Source organism: Sceloporus occidentalis, unplaced genomic scaffold (genome assembly GCF_023333645.1).
Source record: "Sceloporus occidentalis isolate IW3139 unplaced genomic scaffold, rSceOcc1.0.p SCAF_3, whole genome shotgun sequence".
NCBI lineage: Eukaryota > Metazoa > Chordata > Lepidosauria > Squamata > Phrynosomatidae > Sceloporus > Sceloporus occidentalis.
This window is the reverse complement of record NW_028316983.1, coordinates 54,166,820-54,191,436: the sequence shown is the minus strand read 5'-3', so window position 1 is coordinate 54,191,436 and position 24,617 is coordinate 54,166,820. Positions and strand designations below refer to the sequence as shown.

The window sequence follows — 24,617 nt, the reverse complement described above, 5'->3', positions numbered from 1 at the left end:
TACTTGAACTGCTATACATTTGCACCTCATGGAATCCTGGGCTTTATAGTCTGGTGAAGCACCAAAGTTATCTGGCAGAGAATTCTAAATACCCTAAACTCCATGACTCTATAGGATGGAATCATAAAGTGAAATGATAACACTATAATTGTGAAAGGCCTCAAACTTTAGAACAGTTGCTCAGATGCTTGCAATAACTGTCTGTGTTAACACAGAGACATCTGAGCCCACATAAAACATGACTTATATGGCTTAATCAAATAATTAGATTTTTATGGGGTGGGGGAGAGAAATTAGGTACATAGGGTAGAAGTGGTGTGAACCTACCCCCCCCCCAAAAAAAAAACAAACCCTGACAGCTAGAAAATGTAGAAAAACTGGCTAATGTCCCTGTAGGTCAGGGTCAGGTTGCTGGTGCTGAGCAATGCATTTAAACTGTCAAGCTGTCAAAACCTCCATGCCATATTCTTACTTATTACTGTCACCTAGGGTCACCCCGCATGGAGTTGCTCCTTGACAATACATAGACCTCCAAGCACTCTTGGTGCAGGTCAGGTGAAAAGCTTGGGTAAGGATCTCTAGCTCAGTTTCACAGAAACTAAAGGCAGCATGAAAACGTAATTAGCAGAAGATTCAAAAAGTTTCATGGCATCTTGCTCTGGTTTTGATACCTCTTAGCAGGCTGGGAGTTCCCTGCTCTTTAATGCTGGATCCCAGATACATGGGAATGCATTCAGTTGGTGGACATATGTAACAGCTAAAGTTCCAAATTCATAGGCCACTGGTGTCAACTTCTCTATATGCTACTCTTCAAGCAGCCATCTGGAAAGAACAGTGACAAGAAGCTGGGATATTAGACATTCTAACTTCTAATTGGTTCTTCCAAAACTTAGTTCTATTCAAAAGCCCAGTGAATTAATCTGGTGAACTCAACAGCACTAGGAGCCTAACATATTTTTATCTACTTCTCACATTTGCCCAGCTGGGAAATTTCATTCTTGAACCACATACAAAGTGCCAGACTCCATTAAACCACTTTTTCTCTCCAATCCTACCTGCGCAAAAGGAGTTTGGGGTGATTTTTGTTTTCCAGGTTCTTTTCAATCAGATCTGACAACAGCTGCTTCAGAACATCAGTGGCATATTCCAGCTTGCCTTGAAGACCTGTCATAATGAGAGAAGCCACATTGCCCCGATCACGCATGGAGAAACTTCGCTGCATCTCAAGGGTACGGATGAATGTCAGCAGAAAGACCTTGTTGTTTATCAGCTGGGCAAAGAGTTTCAGGGCCTTTTCAACATTCTGCTGTCCATTCCCTTGGACCTGTAAGAAGCAAAGAATATCCAAATAAAAAATCCAGTAACAATATCTAGATGGGAAACATCCAGATGATTAGGTAATGTAGAAAAGATATTCTAAGGTATTTCAGATGGAATGTTGTATCACTGAAGTGTGATACAACTGATACTTTTTGATCTTTCATACACTGAGCCTTGTAACATTTTTGTGAACATGGAGAATGGAATTTTCCCCATCTGGATGAAGAATGAAACTCAGAAACCAATAATCACTAAAACTTAGTCTGCCTTATGCACTAACAATAGGAAATATTTTGAACCTCAGGCCTTAAAAATTTCAGACAGCATGGCCAATGATAATGGGTTATGGGCTTTGTAGTCAAAAACATCAGAGGGACCAAAGTTCCCCCATATCTGTTTTGAATTATGAATGGAAATATGCAGTCTATGAGCCTTACGTGAGACAGCTAGTGTTTTTTTTAAAAAGATATATGAATCTGGATAAGGCATGTATGTAGTAGGCCTGCACTCCTGCCAGCCTCTTCAAAATTACATTATTGTCTTGTTCTGTACTCAGAAGACTATAAGCAAAATGACATCAAGTTACTGAGAGCTTTTCATATAATACTGTGTATTATTGCATACACAGAACAATGTTTGCATTGATAAAGAATACAAATGAAATCACATACAAAATTGCCCATATTAGTCTAACTTTTGCTTAGGTGAGTCTGCGATCAGCCTGCTTCACCTCTGTGCATGTTTTTGACATTTTATACTAGTTTGAAACTCTACTCCTGCATGGTGAGAAGATTGGTATGTATGTAGCTTGACTGACAAGTAAAACAAGAAGTATGGTATATTATCCTTCAAGAACATTTCCTAGAGGCAGGCCCACCAAAATGAAAGGGAAGTTACACAAAACAGCATTTTGATATTCTCAGGCATTGCAAAAATGTTTGTTGGTAACAGCAACATTGAAAATGATCCCAAAAATATACAGAACACAAAATTCTTTCACTTAAGTTAGATTTGGCCTTCCAGCCCTGGCATCTAAAGTACATCTACTTGAGCTTCAAACAGTAGCTGCCAGGTTTGTTTTAATTAGAGCCCTAGAGAAGAAACCCAAATCTTGATCAATAAATTACATAGCTATTGGCAGAATATTACAGTTGTGTATACTATGCAGCAGGATAGAAACGTTTTTAGTCCACCCTGTAGGCAGACCTTGGCTTCTTTCTGCCATCATGTGCCACATCTTTGCAAGCTGCATGGTGGAAAGAGGCATGGATTGCAGTTTTTTACCTTTTACAGCAGGAGATTATTAGAAAGAAAATCGAAAAAGACAAATGTTTGCACATTAGCCACCAGGGACTAAAAATGGAATTCAAACTATATCAGAGAGGGCATCTCTGTGGCTTGCTGAGCCACAGATATGTCCACATTATTACTCCCACACTGACAGGATATATAAATAATGCACAGACATGCCACTGATGGTGTAACCCTCTCTTATGTTTTTGTTTGGTGAAATTCCAACAACAGCATTTTCATACTGGAGAATGTGTCACATCTGTTCCTGTTGTTGTTTGAACTATATGAGAGCTACCTCAAAAATGAGATGGCACAGTTGGTAAGCTCAGCAGGCAGTGCAGACGAAGCTGAAGTGATGTGACCAAGGTCTCTCTCACACAAAAGCTTTGCCAAGCAGAGGAAAAGATGAAGACTACTTGGCAAGCTTCCTTGCAAAATGAGAGGCTTGTTCCCCTTGGGGCAGCTGAGTGCAATTTTCTCAATTCTACCCCCCTCCCCTTTCTCCAAGCGGTTTTCTTTTTCACAAAGAGAGAATTCAAGGCACATTTTAACAGTTGCTAGTAGCAAATGCAGCTGCTTTGTTGCTGGACATGCAGGCCCTGTCACAGAGTGTTAGCAAGAGAGAGGGGGGTTAAAAATGGTAAACAGCAGCATACAGAAGAAATCAAGAGGAGGCAAACTACATGTAAAATACATAAAATACAAGACTTTTGTTATAATGAACTTCAGCGTTCATTGTGCTTAGCCCAGCACTTCTAATAAGATTCAGCGTGGGAGGCAGAAAGGTACTTTCACAGCTGTGTGGGTTTTAATCTCAGCTTCCCAGAGGGGACCTGGGAAACAACAGCCGCAGCTACCTGATGAGACAGAGATGGAGAGAAGGTGCAGCTACCCTTTTACCTCTAGTTCACGTAGGACAGGGTGATCTTCAATGCCAGGAAAGAGGACCCTCATTGCATATGTGCGATAATCAAGGTATGGGATCCCAGAGCGATCCAGGTCACTGGTTAACTCATTGATGTCTGTCTGGAGTTCTGCAAAAGCTATTAGAGAAAAGGAGGGTGAAAGACAGACAATCAGAGAAAAGCACAGGAAACAGAGGTGGTGGTACAAGCAATCAAGGACTGCAAATGAGCCAACTCGGGGAAGCTCATTTACTCTAAACCTTGCTGTGTCACTCAGATGTGCCCTCAAGCTGGGAGCCACTTCCCCAGCATCCTAGAGAGAGAGAGAGAGAGAGAGGCGTGAGAGAGAAAGAGCACACACAATGCAAAGAACAGATGCTAAGAACAAAACACACTTGCTAATTTGTATGCTGTTCACACCTTGTGTGTAAGCACTGAAAATGCCTTGAAAGGCAATAGATAAAAATAAAGATCCTATTTTTAAATCACTGTGCCATGCAGCTTTTTCTCTCTCACACTAATTCTACCCCCTCCACTCCCTGTGCTCTTTTTCTGTGGCTGGTACAATTAATCTCATCTAGTGTTTCTTGATTTAAATGGCATTATCTAAGGTCCAGGAAAACAATGATGCTTTCAAGGTAGGGGTACAGAATTTCATCAAGATGCATGTGTCCACCAGAATGGACTCTGGATGTACATGGTGGGTGAGGATAAAACTCACAGAACCCACCATAGTTGTTAACAAGCACTGTACGGAGCACTGTATAGATGACAGACCATTTGTCACCTTTTGCATTGAGAAAGGATTCCATGAACACTGAAGTCATACAGCAGCATCTTATGTCATGTCTCCAGCACACTGTGTTAGAGGCATTGTGGCACAATACAGTTGTTCATGCTACATAACATACATACTGGAGATTTGTTCTTATGAATGCACAAATTGACAATAGGACACCTCACCATGCATTTGTTTGTAAACGCACCAGTTAGTCTAGATTAGATTTGTGGGATCTAGCTCTCCATATGGCACTTATACATGAGCCCCACTTTCTGCTCTAGCAACATTCTAGCAATTTATATACCCAATAAAATAAAATTAATGTTAAAAAATCTAGAGCTGAAATCCTGATGCTTGTCAGTTTCAGGACTCAGAAGTTACTTGACTCCAGTTCCAGGAAATTCCTACTCAGCATGTGGCCATTTTGATTAGAGGATTCTGGGAGTTGTTTGCAAAGTAATCTTTACAAGTTCCTGTCAGTTTTTAGCCAAGTGCCTTTGCACTCACTGTAACCCTGCAAGATAGAAGATAGGATCTCCACTGCCCTATCTCGGATTTGTCCCGTTTCACTTGCTGCCCCTAACTCTTGGAACCTTCTTCCCCACAAACACAGATCATCACTTCATTGACGACTTTTAAATCTGAGTTGAAGACCACCCTGTTCAGGGAAGCATTCCCAGGCACTGTGTGACTATTTATCTGATATTTGATTAGATAATAGATGTTGATGTTTTAATTGTAGCCTGTTTTTTTAACTAATTCTATTTTATATTACTGCCTACTGTTTATATGTATTTTGTAGATTGTACACCATTGGCAGGTTTTATATTTGTATTGATTTGATTATCTGTATGTACAGTGCTGTGTACATTTACAGCACTATAGAAATAAACTGTAGTACTACTACTACTACTAATAATAATAGAAGTAGGAGCTTATGTTTCTGTTAAGTCTCTATAACCCTGCTTTGGAGAACATCCTCATATTATAGTGAGAAGTCAGTGGATGATTACACAAACAAGTTTTCATAATCCAAGGTCCCAAAGGTATTTTAGAGAAAGGTGTCTAGGTCGTGCCTTAATCATAACTACTACAGAGAAAATTTAATTTCTGATCTGCTGTTGCACTGCCAGGAGAAAAATGTCTTGATTCTTAATTGTGCTTTTTATCCAACATGATTGCTATGGTTCTGAGCCCTTTTTGCTTTTACTGTTTTTGATCCCACAACCTCCAAAAGCAAGTCACACATTTTACAACTTTGGAGTGTGACATTCTCAGATGTATGTGTGTCCTGAGTACATAGTTACAATAATTCCTTTATTCCTAAGGATGCAAAATCATGCTGCTGCTCACCTTGAAAGGGGTCAAGTCTTCAAACAACACTCTTAAAAGCTTGAACTATTTTAAATGTCTGTAGCAATGGTTGAGAGGGGATAGCTCTCTGGGGTTTACAAAGCAACTTCTGTCACTGCCCTCTGTTCTATTGATCATCAGCATTAACTTTCATGGATTAGCATAGAATAGGAGAAGGTGGCCAGAGGGGGAATGCCTATTCACTAAATACCTGCCATTAACATTTCCCCTTCCCCTTATCCATGCCATTTTAACACAGCTACCCTTAAAACAAGTGCAACATATAGCTATATACTCCAACCATTTTCCCTTCACCTAGGATATAAACATTTAACATTTATTAATTACTTCTTTATATACTTCAAGCACTTCGGTATGCTCACACAATGAGTAGATACAAATTTATATGGTAAATTTTCCTTGGAAGGCATTCAAGAGCCACTGTAGTGTAGTGCTTTTAGCACTGGACTACAATTCTGGAGACCAGGGTTAGAATTCTGATCATGTAAATTCACTGAGTGACCTTGGGCAAGTCTCACTCTCTCAACCTCAGAGGAAGGCAAAAGCAAGTCCCCCTTGAACAAGTCTTGCCAAGAAAACACCATGATATGACCTTAGGGTCATAATACTCAGAAAATTGCTTGAAGGCACATAACAGAAATTGCTTGAAGGTACGTAACAAAAAGAAGAAGAAGAAATCATTCAGCTGTGAACAGTGATCATATCTTATGCAGCATCTGTCTAGAACCCCTTTCATGCCACACCATTATATCATTATGCTTTCAATTTTACTGCCGAAATATTGTATGGAATCATGGGGTTTGTACTAGAGGTATTATAGCTCTCTGGCTGAGAATTCCAAATTGTTGTTGTTAATTGCCCTTGAGTGAGCCATGACTCATATTGGCCCTGTGAATGACAAACTTCCAAGGCTCCCTGTTCTCAACAGCCCTGCAAAGGCCTTGCAGGCTCATGGCCATGGCCTCATTGACTGAGTCTATCAATCTGGTATGTGGTCTTCCTCTCTTTCTACTGCCCTCCACCTTTCCTAGCATTACTTTTCCAGTGAGTCATCTTTTCTTATGGTGTGCCCAAAATACAACAGCTTCAATTTAATCATCTTGGCCTACAGGCAAAGTTCGGACTTGATCTGTTCTAAGTGGTATTTTTTGGGGTGGGCATCCACAGTATCCTTAACACTTTTCTTCAACATTATATTACAAATGAATTAATTTTCTTCCTGTCCACTTTTTTTACTGTCCGGCTCTCACATCCATACATGGTGATGGGAAATATGATGGCTTGGATGATCCTAACTTTGGTATTCAGCTTAATATAAATATAAATATAAAAATAAATAAAAAATAAATATCTGTGCACTTTAATATCTTATCTAGTTCTTTCATAGCTGCCCTTTCCAATGCTAGTCTTCTTCTTGTTTCTTGACTACAATCCCCATTTTGATCCCTGATTGACTCAAGGTATAGGAAATCTTTAACTATTTCAATTTCCTCTTCATCTGTATTTAATTTTTGGTTACCCTTCCCTAAATTTCATAGGCTGTTGCCATGGTAGTTAAAGTAGAATCATAGCACTAATGTTGTATATTGTGAAATGGCCCCAAGGGGTAAAGAGTTTACCACGTTGTAACTTATACAAATACTTGACAGAATTTATGTGGGAAGCCTTTTACTACATAAGATATCATCTTAGATTACTCATATCACATGCTGGATCTATTTACTATGAAATAGTTATTATCTGGCAAATGTTAAATTTTTATTTACTTAATAAAATGCTTAAACAAGAGTCTATGGAGTTTATCACACAGAAGCAAATTGCTGAAATCCCATGCAGAAACAGGATTTAAAAGTATAAAAAAATACCCACAAAAGCAGGTTGTTTTTCAGACGTGTTTGTGTAAAGGTGATATAACACGACATTAACCCAAACGGAAAGTCACCAAAACCCACTCTTTTTTACTTTCGAAAGTTCCCAAAAGTACAAAGGAGTGGATTTTGGTGACTTTACATTTGGGTTAATGTCACGTTATTTCACTTTTGCACAAACGTCATCTGAAAATCTACCCGTTTTTGCAGGTTTTTCTCATGTTTTGTTCAGGTTAACGACCAACATTGTTTACAAATATACCCGCTTTTGTGGGTTTTTTCCAGTTTAAATTCAGTTTCTGCACTTGATCTGTCCTGTGTGATAAACTCCCATGCGTCGTTTTTCCTCAATATTTTGCTAAGGGATAAACTGAGAATATATAATAATGTGTGGGGTGTGAGAGTGTGAAAGTGTGTTTATTTTTATTTTTTAAAAAAAGAAGGCAAAAAATCAGTTATCACCAGGTTGTGAGATCGGTTTAGTTTTGTTTTTTATTAGAACTCAAGAGCCATCAACTGGAGTCAGGTGCAATTGGAAAGAGAGAGACAGACAGATGATGTAGAAAGAAAAAAAAATATGGACGTATATTTCAGTATAAAGGCGCAGAATATCTCCCCCCCCCCCCGCATTTAAAAACTGAGTCTGCAGTTCTTTCACATAAAAAGCTATCTCTGTTCTTCCTAATCTTTCTATTTTAGCAGAACACGTTCTGTGTTGTTGCTTTCCTTAAATGATTGGGAGGCAGTAATCCTTGCTGATCTATTGCAAAATCACTCAGATATGCACTGATATATTCTGCCTGCCTTCATTCTCTGCTTTGCCATACTACATTCAGAGCTGGGTGGTCTGTGACACTACTCAATGTTCTAAGGTTTATAATGGACAAACACTCCAAACTTACAACCATTAAGCAAGGGATGCACATTTTCTACCTGGGTCTGACTCACACCATGCAGCACATGGATCTCCTAAACATCCACATGAAAACATTTCCCAAAAAAGGTCAGTCGACAGCTAGGCTTAATGACCTGGCACCGACAAATTCGATACATGTCGTTTAAATAGGATCAAGTGCTAATCCTGTTCTCCACACGCTAGTCAGAGAAAGGATACTTCTTGTATCTAATACATTTGTTACGGTCTTCCCTCACTCACAGGCTCTCATGGGAGAGAGTTCTCAGCCTCTTCTGTCTCAAAGGAGGACATTTATGAGCATGTGTGTTCGAAAGAGAGTGACCAAATTTTTATTTGACAGCTGTACGTGGGCTAAGGCCCTGTTAAATTCATAACCGATCAAAGGCAACAGGGTAAGCAGGAGGCGGTTACCACGGAAACAAGACTTGGCATTGCTAGTACTAGAGATCTGTTCCATCAACAGGGAAAAGTTATATTAGGCTAGCCAGGTGTGCACTTAGGTGTATGTGCGTATATATGAAACTGATCAGTTCTGGATGAAATGGTCATTTGTAGCTCTTGCATTCTGATTCTATGAGTATTCGTATTTACTTAGAAGTAAATTCCACTATGTTTCGTGGACTTTGCTCCCCGTGTACTGTGATTGCCACTTCAATGCATTATTTTGACTGTCTTTCTTCTGTTCCTATGTTGTTCAAACCAAATTCTCTGAATTAAAGGCTTTGCAGTAAAAGTTGCAGTGATGCAGACTCAAGTCAGTTGAGTTATACTGGACTCAAGTGGCTTCAATGACTCAACTCGGATTCAACTCAGCAATAAATGATGCACTGACTCGATTCAAGACTTGTATATTTTTAGTGATCAACCTGTTGGCATCATTCATTTCAAGCAGTAAGCAAGACCTGCCTCCAGAGTGCGGCATGCATTTCTCAGAGGGGAAAAAGCATCTCAAAGCTTTTGAAATGATTTAGAGGGCTCCTCTGATATGCAGCAGGAAGGGACAAGCTGCCAAGCAGACCTCAAGCCCCACCACATCCATTGCCTAACATGTTTGCTGCTCCCCTCTAAGAAATGTGCCCTGGGGTTTTTTTCCTATTCAAGTGGGCTCCCAGACTTCAGACTTGACTTGAAAGTATCTGGCAGGGACTTGAGACTCAACTTGAGACTTCAAACTTGACTTGAGACTTAGAATAAAAGACTTGACTACATCACTGAAAATTTGCACATGGTGTCAAGTGAGAGAGAAGTGGGTTTAAGAAATGTGTTTGATGAAGCCCGCCTGGGTGAAATAAGAGGCATAGTGTTAATATTGTCATGAAATGGAATACATTTCTTTATGGCCTCCCCGCTCTTGTGTTCATCAGCAAGTAGCCTCTGCTGTAGATATGCTTCATTCAAACTAACTCCCTGTGTGGGGTAATGCAATTTTTACCATTGTGATATTGAACAATATGAAAGTTTTCAAAATACAGAAGGTTTTAAAGGAAAGGATTTTCACAGGGTGCTGTGCTGTTTTAAATTGTATTGCTTTCTATTCTTTTTTTAACTTTAAGTGCATATGTTCAGTTGTTTTAATCCTTTTTCAGAGTGAAAGCCACTCTCAGTGCTCTGGAACTGGTTGGGAATTGGCACACACAAAGGGTCTGGCAAAGACCTTGAATCAGAACAAAGAAGGCAGGGCTACCATACTTCTTAGTGGCTGCTCCCAAGCTTTGGAACTCCCTCCCTAGAGAGGCCAGTATGGCTCATCCCTATTGTCCTTTCAATGCCAGGTAAAGATGTTTTTTTGTGCAGCCAGGCCTTTTAAGTGGATAAGGGCGGGTTACAAACCGCCACTTGGGATGTCCGCAGGACGTCCCATTTTAAAAAAGGGGCGTCTCTTCTAGACGCCCCTGGCTCTAGTACGGACTCTGTCCGTACAATATGGCGTTGGCCGTTCCACACGGCCGGCGCCATCTTTACATATCGGACGCTGTGCGTCCGAATGTGTTGCAGCGTCTGTGACGTCGCGAATGCGCCCCTGGCGCCTCGCGACATCACAGAGGCACCGCAAGAAGAAGCTCCATTTTGGAGCTTCTTTTTTGGTCCGTGCGGGAGCCGCGCGGTGTGGCTGCTGCGGCTCCCGCACGGAGCAAACAGCGGCGGCGGCAGACCGCCTCAAAGCGGCGGTTTATAACCCGCCAAGGATTGGGTTTTTAATGCTGTGCTATATAAATTTTAATAGTTTGTATTTTAAACATGTTATATTTTAACTTATAACTGTTTTAACTCTTAAAATTGTTTTTTTTTAAATTTATATTTATAAATACAATATAACTTTTCCCTGTTGATTGCATTGTTTTGTACTTATTTGCTGCCTTGAGTTCCTATATTGGGAGAAAGGCAGGATATAAGATGATGATGATGATGATGATGATGATATATAAATGTATTTATCATTGTTTTCTGAGCCATCATTTCTCTTTCAGTTATTTTCTTACCTAACAACAGCTACAATTTTATTCTTTTATTTTTCATTTATTTTCTGATCCATCATAATTTTCTGAACCATCATTAGTACTCTCAAATTACCACCCATTGTAAAAGAGCAGGTAAACTTTTCTTTGGTCCAAAACACACTACAGAAACAATCCAGTTTGAGACTTCATAGCTGCCTCCTCCCTCCCTCCCATGTCTGCTGGATGTATATGATCAGTGATGCTTTGCTCTGACCACAACTGAGTATCTCCACAAGGCCACCTTTTTAAAATGGGTGTGAATGGAGGTGTTGGTTTACATCTTGGCTATCACACCACCTTTTTCATGGCTGTTCACAGGAAAAAAGAATAAATAACAGTCATGGCTATAAAGCAGACTTTTCTAAGGGAAAGAGCTGAGCAAACTGAGCAGCAACTCAAAGGCTCCAGTGTAGGATTTGCAGAATGAAAACTGGAGACAATTCCTGTGCCTTCAAAGGATATGTAGATGAGGGAATTTCAGCAGGTGTTGCTTGTTATCTTGTGTGACATGCTGAAATTGCTTCTTTTACACAGCCTTGAAGGATTCAGGAACACTCCCATTTTCACTCTGGCAACCTTCCTTTAAAGGCTTCTCCTCACTAGAATGCAGTGGTCGTGACACAGAAAATCTGTTGAGATGTTTTTTGATGGCAAATTTTCAGCAGGGCAGAACACTTTGCAAACAACGCCTTGGTGGGAGAAATTTGTGGCTCACAAATCTCTGCCTTACACAGTGTAGACCATTTACAGGCTTGTGTTAATGCAATAAGAAAAATCCCCACATATTTCATAGCTAAAAAAATAGCAATCTATCCTAAATCCATGGTGCTCTAATCAGTTATATACAAAGTACTGGGAATAAACTTTTTGAAGGCTATATGCATACACTGTTGATTCAGTGGTCCTCTCCTTGAAAAGATCTTATGCCTTGTTTTACATTTCCATACCAGTAGCCCCAGCCTCCATAGATAGTTGGACTGACCTTCCTTGCATTCAAGGGCCACTCGAGACTCCAAGTTGTCCATCTGCATCTGTAGCCTCTTGAGGGTGAGGTCATTTTCACGAGACTTGCGCTTGTAGGCAATGAGGACAATGATGACTATGATGAGAAGAAGGCTACCTCCTGCTGCAATGCTGACAATAGCTGGCAAGGTCAACAGGCTATCTGAGATCACATTTACTGAGCCAGGTGAGAAGACAATGCCACCCACGTGCACCTATCCAAACAAAAGACATGGGGTTTAGTCATCAGAATTCACTGCAACACCCACAAAGACTGAAACACCTGGTACAATCAACCAAAAAGAAAGACCAGTACTAGAATTGGGACTACCATTGAAGAGACAATGTGTATATTCCTAATACAGGCTCTAACTGTCTCTCTCTCTCTTTGGTTGCATTCCCATGTCAATCCATGAAAACAAAGCAAAATTAAACCACACCTGCTATTTCTCCTCCAGCAGTTTTCTTAGCAGGATTTTTTTAAAAGCAATTTATGACTTCAAGGGCTGGTGCATGACAGGGATCTCTTGCTCATGTCACTACTGTTCTGGAAATCATTCCCCAAGTATCAGAGTGTCTTTCAGAAGACACAGCATGCCGTTTGACTGCCAAGTCATAGACAAGACCATGCAAACAGTGTCTGTCTTCAGAAAGAAAGGGAACAGCCTACTTGAAACACAGGAAAGCTTCAAGTTGTGACAAATACGTCATTCCAGCACTATCTCTGGCTTTGTTCTGATTATCTGATGGCTCCATTTGACTTTCATTTCACAGCTTCCTTTTGTAAACCATGGACATTAGAGACAGAATGACAATTTCATTGACACAGACGTTTAAACTGGAAGTAGAAAAGAAGAGAGAAAAACAAAAGAAGCTATAGAATGGCAGGACCAAGGGGAGACCTTGGTATTGCCATGGAATAAATTGACAGACAGCTAATGACAGACTAAGATTTTTCTATACATTTAATAGTCTATGCTAAATGCAAATATTAATACAGAGAAACTAGTGAAACAGGGAATCGTTATCTCTAAATACCAGATAGCATGGCATCCATGTAAAGCAATAACTTTTACCAAATTCCCAAGAAAACAGACTTTGAAAAGAAAGTTTAATCAACTTCTTCAGAGGAAAGAAGTGTAGGCACTCAAGCTTCATTGGGTTCTCTTTTAAATATACCGTTAGCCTGCCACATTTGCAGTTTTTCCTTTTGCATATGATTTGCAGATATGATTAATATGTTCTTTCTTGGAATCTCTAAGTCCTCCAGAGCAATCCTATGGTCATTGTCTACCACAGAGTCATGCTGGAGGACCTAGAGATTCCTAGAGAAGTGTTCTCTCAGGTGAAAAAAATTAGCATTCACAATTGTTATTTATATTTATTTATATTCACAGGTTTTTCACTTTCAGAGGGGGGTGATAGGGGTTGCCCCAAAACCTGTGGATGTGGCGGTCTGACTGTAATGACAAACAGACATAAAAAAACCTGATCCAATAAGACACCTTTCTTCAAGGTTCAATTCTCTTCAACAAGTAAGTTTTGAAAAAGGGATCAGCAGCTAAAGCATCATCCAAGTTTGACTGAGGCTCTTCAGAAATTGTCCTTCTGAACTCCAAACATACTGTATGCATCTAAGAAAGTGTAATCTATGAAAGCTTGCACTAATCTTTTTTATAAGTGACACAAGACTCTTCTTTATTCTCCCCCCCTCCATTCTTTGTATGTTGTTCACAGAAGAAAGTCTTTTAAATGGAGTGTTTGCAACAGTACTATTTCCGCAGTATCTCCTGGCTTACTTACTTTAGGCATAAAAGTGTACTTTATAAAAGCACACAAGGAACTTTACAAAACTACCATTAAAGCTTAGGAGGGGGAAAAACCCTTCTGTAACCCTTCTATAAACTGCCAGCTAAAACCTCCTGGATGCACATTAACTTACAATGGATTATAAAAAATGACACATCTTTTCCTAAAAAGTGACAGGGTGACAGGCATAGAAGCAGACAGCTCACTGATGTGAAGAAGTGATTCACCTGCAGCAGAGTAATAGGAGGCACACTACCACAAGGATACACTCAGCCACACAACAAACCACAATACTTCATCTACACTGTGGTAACATTATCATGGGAACTAATAAGTCCATTCAATGTGTTAACTTTCACTTGTGTGAAAGTTAATAACACACTTTCTCATTTGTAAGTAATAACCTGTGGTGATATAAATTACTTAAAAGTGACATTCCCCTAAAAAAAAAAAAGAGGAACTAGAGCTTGCAAATTATTTGTTTTTTTAAAGTAACACATTAATATTAGTTTTTTAAATTGTTATTTTCCTTTTTGAAACCATGTTACCCCATTACTTATTTCTTTATAAGTAATGTGTTCGCAATACATTAATTCCTTTTTTTAAAAAAAAAAATGGTTAAAAATAAGGAAGTGACAGCCAATTCCCTAAGATGACCCTTCCAAAGCAACTTTTTTAAAAGTTCTAATTAAATATTATTCACTAATTTAGTTCATTATCTACTTATTCCATTTATAGCTGCCTTTCTTCCAGAGTGGGACCCAAGGCAGCTCACAAAGCTAATAACAAGATCAGCTAAAAACCTGATAATAAAAATTAAAATGCAATTAAAAATAATCACATTAAAACCATTATCACACACACACACACACACACACACACAGAACCATAACAGAGTTAAAAACAGAGCACACACATCCCATAAAATGATTGCCTGCAAGATATATTCTATTTGTTACATTAAAACAATTCTGATATTGCAGTTCATGATGTTACTTCATAAAAATACTCTCTTTATGTCCTTGTTACTTCCAAAGTAATGTGTTACAGTTAACACCATTACATGTTACACATTCCAAGTAAGCTCCAAGAATAAGTAACCCTAAACTGAATGTGAAGATAAGGGAGCATTTCAGACCTTTAGAGCAATACACCTCTAATACTTAAACAGAATGTAAAAATATAGTTGTCCCCCACATTTCAACAGGTTAGGGAGCAGAGCACTGTTGATAACTAGAAAACATCAAAATGTACAACCCTGTGTTTAAGATGGCTGGGGTGGTGGCAAGGTTGCTATGGGCATGACAATCTGCATGAGTGGTTAGAACATATGGGAAGGGAAAAGAGGAGGAGTGAGGGCAAGCAGGATAAGGAGGAAAAAAGCTCCAGAATGAAGTACACCTGCATGAATCTCACAACAACAATCCATCCCCTTTTCCATGAGGACATTTCTGATTAGGGGAGGTTTTGAGAGGGACGGGCTGGATGGAGTAGAGGACAAAAGGAAAGCAGAAGACACCTATACATAGAAGAATTAACCTGTGTGTCCACACTTCTTTCCTTGTAATAATTTTCTTTACTTGTCTCTCATAATATTTCATTTATTCTGGAATGTATCTTGGGTAGATCTACCTTTATATAGCTGAGATGTATAAAATCTGACAGAGAGCCTTATCCTGCTTTCAGCTGTAGCTTTCACTACTACAAACTGAGACAAGGTGTCTGCTTCCAACTGTGCTGAGAGTCTTCCACAGCTACTTACATTTTCTACCATCTAGAAGAACTCTTGCTACAATAAATTAGTTAAGCTCAGAGGTGTGACAGCACTTTTTGTCTTTTGACAACTGAGGATTTTTCCCCTTTCCAACGAATAATTTAATCTGCTTTAGCTGCTGCTACTAAATAGTCTCATGCAAAATTCATGCTGGGCTAATGTGTGCTTGTGAAAATGCACAATTATAGACAGATGTTAGCGACAAATGTTCGATAAATATATTACTTGTCTAAATCATTCAGTGGTGAGCTCTATATGCTTTTATGTGTTTACACGTATATGTGAATAAAGCATTTTTTGTTCTATCAATTTATTAAATGCATCTATTTATTTAGAAAATATCTCAGTAAACACTGAAGATTATGAAGACATTCACTTGGATTTCTTGCATTTCTAGAAAGTCTGGGGAACTGATTCTCCTAGATTTATAGTCCCTTTACACCAGAATCCTGACTACTCATCCTAGTTTCCATCTTACAAATTAGAATGGGAACAAGTGCAAAGAAGGGGTGTAAATTTTCATTTATTTCATTCTCGTACACAAAAAAGTTTTCTCCTGTGTGATAAGATTCCAAGACTTTTGGCTCATTTTCAATAAAAAAAAATTTGCTACATTTCAAGTCATTTGCACAAAAACAGTTTCTCTTATGCATAATAATGCGCTTTTTAAAAAAATGTTTTTACACAAGTGTTTTCCCCCCACAAAAAATTCTCAAAATAAAATAAATATATAAAGGCAAGCCAACAACAAGCAGTGGCTGACTATCCTTTCTCTTCAAGGATAAGAAATTTGTGAATATTCTTTACATCCCTAATGTAAAGAGGAATAGTAGTCCAATGCTTCAGCATCAGGAAATAGAAAAGATGGATCAAGAAAAGTCTGATACTTTGGCCTTACCAGTACTTTGTGTTGCCCGGTGAGGTTTGGAGGCTCACACAGCAGTTGGGTCTCAGAGACGGTGACAGCACAAGGAGTTTCTCCAATCAGAACAGTGTAATTCAGCTTTGCTCCACCAGAGGCAGGAGGGCACAGATTTTTACCCTGCAGGAAACAGGGAGAAAAGGCTCTAATAAGATATACTATACAGAGTTCTTGGCTTTTTCCTTGAGCAAAAATTCAGCATATCACAGGGGTCAGTGAGGTTTAGCGGTTTGAGTCTTGAACTCTGGAACCGGGGTTCAAATCCCAGTTTGGCCATGTAAACCCACTAGGTGACCTTGGGCAAATCACATTCTCTCAGACTCAGAGATGGCAATGGTAAATCCCCTCTGAAGAAACATGCCAAGAAAATTCTACCATAAGTTTGCCTTAGGGTTGCCATACATTGGAAATGACTTGAAGGCACACAACAACAACAACAACAACAACAACAATACTTAAATGAAACATTGTCACAAACATCTCTGTATTATTTATTCCCAACAGCTAGTCCCAATAGGCATTACTTGTACAGGCAACTGCTCAATATGATGAATGTAAGATCCATGAGCTGGTGCTGTTTCAAGGAATGCATCTGCTACATTTAGGAGTGTATATTTATATCCCCATATGGCTAACCATGTAGCATTGCCAATGGTAATGTGTCTTCTGTACCTTCAATCTCATCTTTGCTATTAGCCACTTCTGCAAATGTAGGACAAGACCAGCAGGATTCTCAGCAATTTATGGTTTATTTACTCAAGAGCCAGGGAATCCAGTAATTGCTCTTTTGGCTTAGAATTTCACACCGCTCCTTATTCCATTAAATTATAGTTGGGAATATAATGCAAATAGTCTAGGTGGCATAGAAGGAAATCAAATACTAATATAACACTACACTAGAGGCACGAATTTTACCACCTTTCAGACGTTGCTGAAAACTGCAACTCTGAGAAACTCTAGCTGACATAGCCAATAGTAAAGGAGGCTGGAAACTGAAGTTCAACCACACCTGGGGGGCTGCAAATTTCCCATTCCCGCACTAAAATGAACTACTGGTTTACCAAATAGTATACTAAATAGTCTAAGGCTGCATCCACACTGCAGAAATAATCCAGATTGATACGACTTGAACTTCCATGGCTCAATGGTATGAAATTCTGGGTATGAAATAGTATGAAATTCTCATATAAATGTCTGTCTAGTCAGCAAGCAAAAATAGGTACCTGCCACAACTCATTGGGAAATCATGGTAGTTGTAATCCAAATTCCAGTGACCATTTCAAGCTGAAATTCCAAAGAGTTGGCATCCTAGAACCAAATAGGGGTGACCCCACAACTCACTGGGATTGTTTTTGTTTTGTTGTTGTTGTTGTGTTGTTGGTTTTTTAAAAGGGGGCTAGAAAATAAAATAAGGCTTTCTGGTATCAAAGGAAAGTGGTACTGCTGCTAGGGTTGCCATAAGTCAGGACCTCCAAACCGGGACAAATGTAGGACAACATTTTCAAATGTAGGACACATTTTTTAAAATGGAGGACATGCGAAAAAGCATTAAAAGCACCAAAAAAACACAAAAAAGACACTTTGAGGGAAAGGGAAATAAATGGGCACCCACCTCCTCCTCTTCTTCCTCTTATTTCTTCCTCCTCCTCCTCCTCCTCATCATCATCACTTGAATTTCACGCCTGGAAATGGCGCTTTTCCCTCTACCTGGCCAGATGCCTTGGTCCTCCTCCTCCTCCTCCTCCTCCTCCTCCTCCTCCAAAGCTCACTGGCCAATGGCAGACTGGGGCTGGAAACAGGCCAGCCCCCGCTCTTCTGCCATTGGCCAGACAGCTTCGGGGATGCGCATTCCTTTTTAAGCCCTGTGCGCGGGTGCGCAAGAGGGGCTAGCGCGCGCTGCTGCCAGCCGCTGCCCGGGCAAGTTCTGCAGGTGGCGCAGCAGCTGCGCAGAAGAAGGAGGAGGAGGAGTGGAGGAGGAGGGCGGCACGGCCAAGGAGGAGGAGGAGGAGGAGGAGGTGGGTGGCTGGCCAGCGCCAGCCGCATTAGTGGCCGCAGCAATGGCCGCATGAGCGGGCCCGGCCCGGAGGCCGGGCCCAAACCCAGGATCTAGGGGAAACTGGGCTGGGGTGGGCCCGGTTCCTCGATTACCCCGGGAGTCGCCGGGATATGGCATCCCTAACTGCTGCTAACATGGTGTGTGTCTGGATAGACAGGCTATCAATAATTCAAAATTCTCTAAATGGTTTAGATTATATAAACTGGACCATCAGATGGCCATCTATCTAGGAAAGCTTACATTTCCAAAGCTTAGGCAGGCTTTTACAGCTCTCCGTTTTCAAACAATGCCATCAGCCATGATTGATGGCAGATATTTACACACACCTAAGGCCTCCCGCTTATGTATCTGCGGGGCACCAGAAATCGAGGACCTGCCCCATTATCTGCTTTTCTGCTCTCTTTATATTGACCCAAGGACTAAATTTTTGGGATCTATCTTGTCCAATTTACAGTCTAATACTATTACTGAAAAGATTTTTTATCTCCTGTCGGATATTGATACCAAGGTAACCTATAAGGTGTCATTGTTTACCTCAGCAGCAATCAAAATTCGGGCTAGAGTCATAGCAGACATTGCAGTTGATTGCCATGGGGACGATCTTATCTAATCCATCAAGTTGTTTTTAATGATGTTTTAGCTAATCGTTCGGAATTGTTTTTTTAAATCTAAAGTATAAGATTCGGATGTTAATTATTTAATTAACTGATGTAGTATTTTGTAATACTGAAATTTTGTGATTGGTTTTAAATATATGTTATGCGAATGGCCTTTGGCTTAAGCATTAATAAACTTATATATATAACTGCTGCTAACATTCCTGAGGGAGGGAAATTTTCAGGTAAACAAAAGAGGGATAAGATAGTACTGATCTGATTTCTGAAGTGGAAAAATGGTAGTGGACTGAGGTACTGCTCCTGCAGTAGTTGGTTTTGTTTTCAAAATGGTAGGAAAACTGGAGAGCCTGTGCCATGTATGAAGTACTGACCTGGGCAATATCAGGTACAATTTTCTAAGACAACAAAAAACCAGGGACTCTCTGAGGAACTGCTGGTAAGATTGTTGAGGAGATGGAGGTGGCCAGAAGAGGAAAACAGGAGAGATCTTTTCTGAAGTACTACTGGTAAGATGTCCAAGATTTTTAAAAAAGTGGGGAGTGGAAAAACAGGATGCTTCATGGATCCCTTTTGTCATATTATGTACGGACCAAGGAAACACCAGATGCACTTCAGGTAGTATGTGTATTTTCATCAGACTGTATCCACTGGATCTCATACTTAGTAATTAAAAAATAAACACTAAGCATCTTAGTACCACCTTCCAGTATGTTAAACATCACACTTAAAAGGACACTGTGCTAGCAGGAACAATTGTGATAACAGGCAATGTGGGAGGAGAGAAGTAACACTGATGCAGTGACTGAAACATTGTGCTCATACAACATTAGAAATTATTCTGAGTGTGGGTTTAGATGAAATTCACATGTCAGGTTCTTAAAGTGGAGTGTTCTTCAGAGGCAGAAAGCAACAGTTCATGCTAGGCAAGTTTATTTATACAAGGAGGGGACACAAATATTCAGTGATAGAAAATTTCTAAGCCCTGAGTATTTAAAACTTTTCTGAGCCATATTTAGATAGAAGTACAAATACATCAAGAATTTTGTACCTTTGGGTAGCTCAGAATGCTATTCTGACTATAATAATTATCATAATGATAATGATAATAATGCCCATTTCACACACCAAGTAGAGGAAAATCTGGATATATTCAATAGTGATGCATAGGATTTCTGCAGGCATGGATTATTGTGTTATAGAAATACATGTGTGAGGTAAGGATGGAGGAAAACCTGTGGTTATAATGATGGAGACAAATGTGCAGTTAGGGTTGCAATCTTATGCTCATTAATTGTATAAAAATATAAAATTTATAAAATATAAATTAATTAATATCCTTCCTTTCTTCTGGTATCAAAAAATTATTGCTACTTATCAGGCAAGCCCCATAGAACTTTATGCAACTTATTGATGAGTAGAACTGCACTGTAAAAAGTTTTGAAATCCCATCATGTCAAGTTCTGATGTTCTCATTAATTTCAAATCTGGACCAGGCTCTAGGACATCTAGTGGAATGTGTTGCCTTTCAAATATTGCTGCAATGCAACTCCTACGGTACATACCCAATTGTTAGGATGCTGAACATTGGCCCAGGATCCTATATAGGGAAATCTCTCATGGAACAGATTATTCTAGGAATGGTTTGACATTTTTGCTGATTTCTTGTACAGGAGAGTATCCAAATAAACAAACATAGGAACAGCAATGAATGACTTGGTAGCAACAATGGCAATGCCTCAGAGAAGATGGCCCTATGGTCCATGCCTCTCCACATATGCTACCTTATTTACAGGTGCTTCCTTTCTCAAACTTGGAAGGGTGGCGTCAGAAATCATTTGTTGAAAAGGCACAGGTCATTTTTCAGGCCAGCCCATATTACTCACATTGCCTTGTCTGCAGAGCCAGACACTGAGGGAAAAAGTAGTCATAGATACAGCCAGGCCAGTCCAGGAGGCAAGCACTGGCAACATGGTGGTATAACATTGGCAGATCATTCTGCATGACAAACAAGGGACAGAATCCTGGCTTGAAGTCAAACAATATTTGGAAAGCTGCAGATTTACCACTCCAGCTCTATGAGAAATACTTACAATTAAAAAGTATCCCACAAGTCTTTCTATTGTTGCTTACCCTCTGTCCCTTTTGAAAGGTACAGTAATTGATTTTAGCCTTGAAAAGAAGTGGGACGTAGCAAAGGCTAACGACAGGGGAGTGTTTCATCTAATTGGTCTTTTCAAAGAATGTATCCACATTGGAGAATTAAATGAGTTCAACACCACTTTAACTGCCACAACTCTATCCTGTACAATCCTGGGATTCATAGTTTCGTGAGGTATTCAGCCTAGTCTGTCAGAGAGCTCTGTTGTTTCCCAAAACAAATCCCAGGATTTCACATAACAGAATAATGGCAATACAAGTGGTGTCAAACTGCTTTAGTATTGCAGTACTTCATCCAAACTTTTCCTAAGGATGTTTTTTAAAAAAAACCATACCAACATGCCTACTTTTTTTAAAAAAAGAATTTTATGGTAAACTTTTAAAAAAATCAGACTTCTAGAAAGGAACGTGTAAATATCTATTTTTTGAATTAATATTTTACCATTTTGAATGTACACTTAAAACCTTCTGGGTCTTCCTCTTTAAAAACATTAGACACAGGAACGTTTTTCTAATGAGCCCAAATTTTTCTAATGAGCAAGTTTTCTGCTGCTCCAGAGACTAGAACACGGAACAATGGATGCAAATGATAGGAAAAGAGATTCCACCTCATTAGGAGGAACTTCCTGACAGTAAGGGCTGTTTGACAGTGGAACAAACTCCCTCGGAGTGTAGTGGAGTCTCCTTCCTTGGAGGTCTTCAAGCAGAGGCTGGATGGCCATCTGTCGGGGATGCTTTGATTGTGATTTCCTGCATGGCAGGGGGTTGGACTGGATGGCCCTGTGGTCTCTTCCAACTCTACGATTCTATGATTCTAAGACTTTACATAGATTACAGTGCTGTCCCAGAAGATAATTATTCCAAATAAACTGGGTTTATGAACTCAAAAAAATTACTTGCTCTTACCTTCAGGATAATGGGTGAGCCTGGTTTCTGATCCAAGATACCACTAGCACTGAGAAGCTCAAAGGTTGGGTTTGGATAGTAGATAAACTTGGTGTCATTATAAATCAGCAAGGACTGAACATTATTAAAGATGAAGCCAAACTCATCAGGTCGTTCAACAGCATCCAAGCCAGGTCGGTATTCTGGTGTGAGAGAGGGAGCCAGGCAAGTCAAGGTGGTTGCGTTCACAACTTTACAGACCTGGAAGCAGGCAAAGAAGGGTTATACTTTCAATAAAATGTATATTTCTGTGGGAATAACACAGGTGTCCATTCAGTCCTTCATCCAAGGTCATTGAGTTTGGGAATATCAAAGTAATGAGACCATTTCCCAATGGATGTACTGCCCTGCACTGATAGTCTTTAGATGCAAATGATGTATGTGTATGTGCATGTGACTGGGTGAATCTAGCTAGAAAAGTAAACCATTTTCATTTCTAGATTTGTTAGCAGTTTTTTTAAATGTCTCTGAAAGGCCTGAAAAGCTAACAGAAGTGTGTGATGCTGGAAAATTTGGCATAGCTTCAGCATATAGGAAATAGTGCAAAAAGTAGTTTCTGTATCACATACCTGGTTTATGTCTATCCCTTTCTCCATTCTATTATGCAAGGGATTTAGCAAAATAATCTAATATCAATTTAGTTCTCTTCATACAAAGATACAAAAATATGAGATAGATAAGAGAATATACTATAAAAATAAAATGCATGTTAGACTCCATGGAAGCTGGTAAAACTGAAGCATAGCATCTTTTTGCATTCCACACACTGGTCACTCAAGAAAGAGAAAGAAACAAGCAAGCAAACAAAAAACTTAATGAAATTATTTAAAAATTATAACATATTTTGAAGCTTATAACTCCCTCCTCCCACTAACAATTCCTAACACCTTTCTTCTTTTTCTTAAATGTGCACACAACTGCATTTCATTTAGGACATAGCATTTTGCTAGCATGTACTTCACTTTGATATTTAAAAGTTCTAACATAAAAGACATAATCTGATGAGCTGAGAGTTTGCAAAGCATTTTTGATAGATGCATTGTATATACTTGGTATGGAATAAAGGCTGAAGCAAAACAACAATAGGTTAAACCCGTAATTAGCAAGTGCAATTTTTTTAAATAGATGTCCATAGCATCCTAGAAAATGTGTAAAAAAAAGTCTTAAGTTGTTGAAGCAAAACTGTTTGCAATACGTTAAAAATGCTAGTTCAGATGTGCATCATTCTAGTTTATTCTCTCAAGCATCAGGGCATTAGACAGTACCCCAAATAGAAAATAACAACAGAATTTGAATTCTTAACCAGATCCTCATATAGCTGTAATCTACACTCATGCTTTGTTATTGTCTGCCAAATATACCTTAATGTCTGGTTCTTATGACAAATCTACGCCATTTCCCCATTCCAGTAGTATAAAATAATCAGTTGGTCACAAGAGATCTGGGGTAAAATGAAGGGTACATGCTACTGGTAAAAAGTTGGCTGTCCAGCTTCTTTATCTCCTGCGAGAAGAATTAGGGGCTATACATACCCCCCCTTTCCCTTTCCTGGCCAGATTGGGGCCATGGTAACATCACTCAGGGGCCCCAATCTGGCCTCTGGAGGGTGCAAAAAGGAGCTGCAAAATGTGACTCCTTTTTGTGCCGTCCAAAGGGTGCCATATGTGCATCATGATGGCGCACGCTGTCTGGACATCATGGTGCCATGGGGCAGAGATAGGGCCCGTGTCATCAGGACACTGCACCCTGACTCCACCCACAGGCCAGCCTTTCAGGCTGGTCTGGATAGTCCGTTAGTTAGAAAGCATAGTAAGGCTTCTACTGATGGAGTTTTATTTAGAAACAAGGTCCTATTAACCACCATGAGACATTTAATTTGGCCTCACTTTGCAAATGGGAAATTTAATTTTCACACACATTTGTGCATTAATAACATTAAAAATTATTTGTAAATCAGAAAAATGAAAAGTGACAGCAAGAATACAACTGCAAGGTGCTGATGCCCTTCAAAGGCAGGTTTATAAGGGGCATGCATCTTCAGAATGGGACTTTTGAATTTACTATTTAAAAAACAAAAGCAAAACAACCAATAGCCTTCTACCATAAAATGTGCACTGAAACTATGTGCCTATCTAATTTAATGGCAATAGTAACCTATCAGAATGAAAATGGGACTCAGATTTACAAATGAGAGCTCACTCACAGAAAATAAGAAATCTATTGCTTAAATACAATTGCCATTCCTCAAATAAAGCAGATTTATTGAATCAATGAAAATGATATAACTGTTGATTTACCAAGTTTCAATGATTCTACTCTGATATGGACTAACAATTAGATTTAGCTGCATAACTCCCGCTTCTTTATCTACTGAACCATG

General features: G+C 39.4%; 1 protein-coding gene across 2 annotated transcripts in view; it reads right to left on the bottom strand.

The window, feature by feature from the left end:
* Positions 1–24,617, bottom strand: part of PLXNA2 (plexin A2) — a 586,503-nt gene that overhangs the window by 78,797 nt on the left and 483,089 nt on the right. For both annotated transcript variants that reach the window (XM_089514441.1, XM_089514442.1), the window contains 5 exons: positions 22,199–22,438; positions 16,439–16,582; positions 11,938–12,172; positions 3,514–3,656; positions 1,056–1,324 (listed from right to left, as the gene is read on the bottom strand). In XM_089514441.1, the coding sequence (XP_089370567.1) occupies positions 1,056–1,324; positions 3,514–3,656; positions 11,938–12,172; positions 16,439–16,582; positions 22,199–22,438 (1,031 nt within the window). The remainder of the gene's footprint in view (positions 1–1,055; positions 1,325–3,513; positions 3,657–11,937; positions 12,173–16,438; positions 16,583–22,198; positions 22,439–24,617) is intronic.